Raw genomic sequence first — 1,496 nt, 5'->3', positions numbered from 1 at the left:
AAAAAAAGGAATAGGCAATAAGAATTCATGATTACCTGGGATCGGACAAATTCCACATATTGCCACTTCTAGAAGGGTATTGAGCACTCGTTCAGATGTGATACCTACTCGCCAGTTTGATGTACCCGTTTCGACTAGTTGAATCTAAAAAATATAGGATCCTATATTTCTGTTATAAACATTAAAAAGGCTCACGGCGACCTCCGACGATGTGCCGGCCAATGCTACCGAATGTGGTATACAGTTTCTCTTCCACCTTTATTAGGGAGCTTGTTCATTGGTTGCTGAGTTCTGAGAAGTATTCTGAGCGGGAGATGCGCCGGTACAACTGATAACTTCCCATTTGTTCGTATCCGGATCGTATTTCTCGACCTCATTGATGAGACTCCAACTGTCTGCACATCCTCGAATGGCATAAATGTGCCTGCTGGTTGCATGCAGTGTAAAGTATTTTCGATCTTTGTTCAGAGATGGTTCATCCTTCCAACTTTTCGTCATCGGATCGTAGCTTCGAACCGATCGGAGGGTATTAGAAGAGTTACTCCATCCTCCAGCCACGTATATTCTTCCACGGAACGCACAAGCTGCGAATCCGGCACGACTTCCTTGCATTTCACCGACGACTTCGAATTTTTGAAAGGCATCATTCAATTTTTCAATCTTCTCTTCGTATTCTTTACCATTGAATCCTCCGAGAACTGAAAAAATTTTCAGTGGATATTAATTTTTAAATATATAGAAACTCGCTGTAAAGATCTCCATTACAAGAAATAACTGCTCCATCAGCACGAGGTCTCTGAAGTGGTGGCCCGTCCTTCCAATCTCCACGGTCTGGATCCAGAATCTCCACCGATGACATGTAGGTGCTATCGTATCCTCCAGCGACGTACATCTTTCCGTTGTGGAATCCAGCAGAGGTTCTAGTTCTTCCGTGTTTCATTCTATTGCACTGAAAAGTCGTCTTTTTAATTCGTGTAGAATGCTCATAATGAAAGAAAATAGTTTCGATTGACTACCAAAATCGGAAAAAGGCTTACATCTCTTCTCAAATTCTTATCCTTATCGTACATCTCCACATTCTGAAGCCACGACCCGTTGTTCATTCCGCCGACGATGAATATTTGAGTTTTGTTGCTGGCGACGGCGTAGTTGGATTTCGGATTCGGCATTCTTCCAACAGGCGTCCAGACCGTATCTTTTGGATTGAAAACACCAATGAGAAGGGGCTCACGAGCACTTTGTTTGCGGTCTGAAATCAAGTTTTTTGAAGGTGGTGATAAGAATTTTATGATTGTTTTATTTTGCTCAGAAAATCATATAAATTCAAAAAAAAATTTGTGAGAAAATCGGTCCAAAAATCATTTTTTATGCGTTCTTCTCTTTTTAGGAGATTTTTTTTCGATTTTTCTGTAAATCTTCGGCTCCGCGTCACTTCGTAACCAGTCGTTTTGAACCCGTGGTAACGCAGGCGAATGGATGAATTTCAGACAACAAAA

General features: G+C 41.4%; 1 protein-coding gene across 1 annotated transcript in view; it reads right to left on the bottom strand.

Annotated features, from left to right (window-relative positions):
• Positions 1 to 261: 261 nt before the first annotated feature.
• CBG23781 overlaps positions 262 to 1,496 on the bottom strand; it is a gene marked incomplete at both ends in the record, with an annotated part of 1,846 nt that continues 611 nt past the window's right edge. The window contains 3 exons of the mRNA XM_045241054.1: positions 262 to 698; positions 766 to 949; positions 1,038 to 1,249. Coding sequence (XP_045091160.1) covers positions 262 to 698; positions 766 to 949; positions 1,038 to 1,249 — 833 coding nt within the window. The remainder of the gene's footprint in view (positions 699 to 765; positions 950 to 1,037; positions 1,250 to 1,496) is intronic.

Source organism: Caenorhabditis briggsae (assembly GCF_000004555.2).
Source record: "Caenorhabditis briggsae AF16 supercontig from assembly CB4, cb25.NA_040, whole genome shotgun sequence".
Lineage (NCBI taxonomy): Eukaryota > Metazoa > Nematoda > Chromadorea > Rhabditida > Rhabditidae > Caenorhabditis > Caenorhabditis briggsae.
The sequence above is the reverse complement of the archived record's forward strand: the minus strand, read 5'-3'. Positions and strand labels throughout refer to the sequence as shown.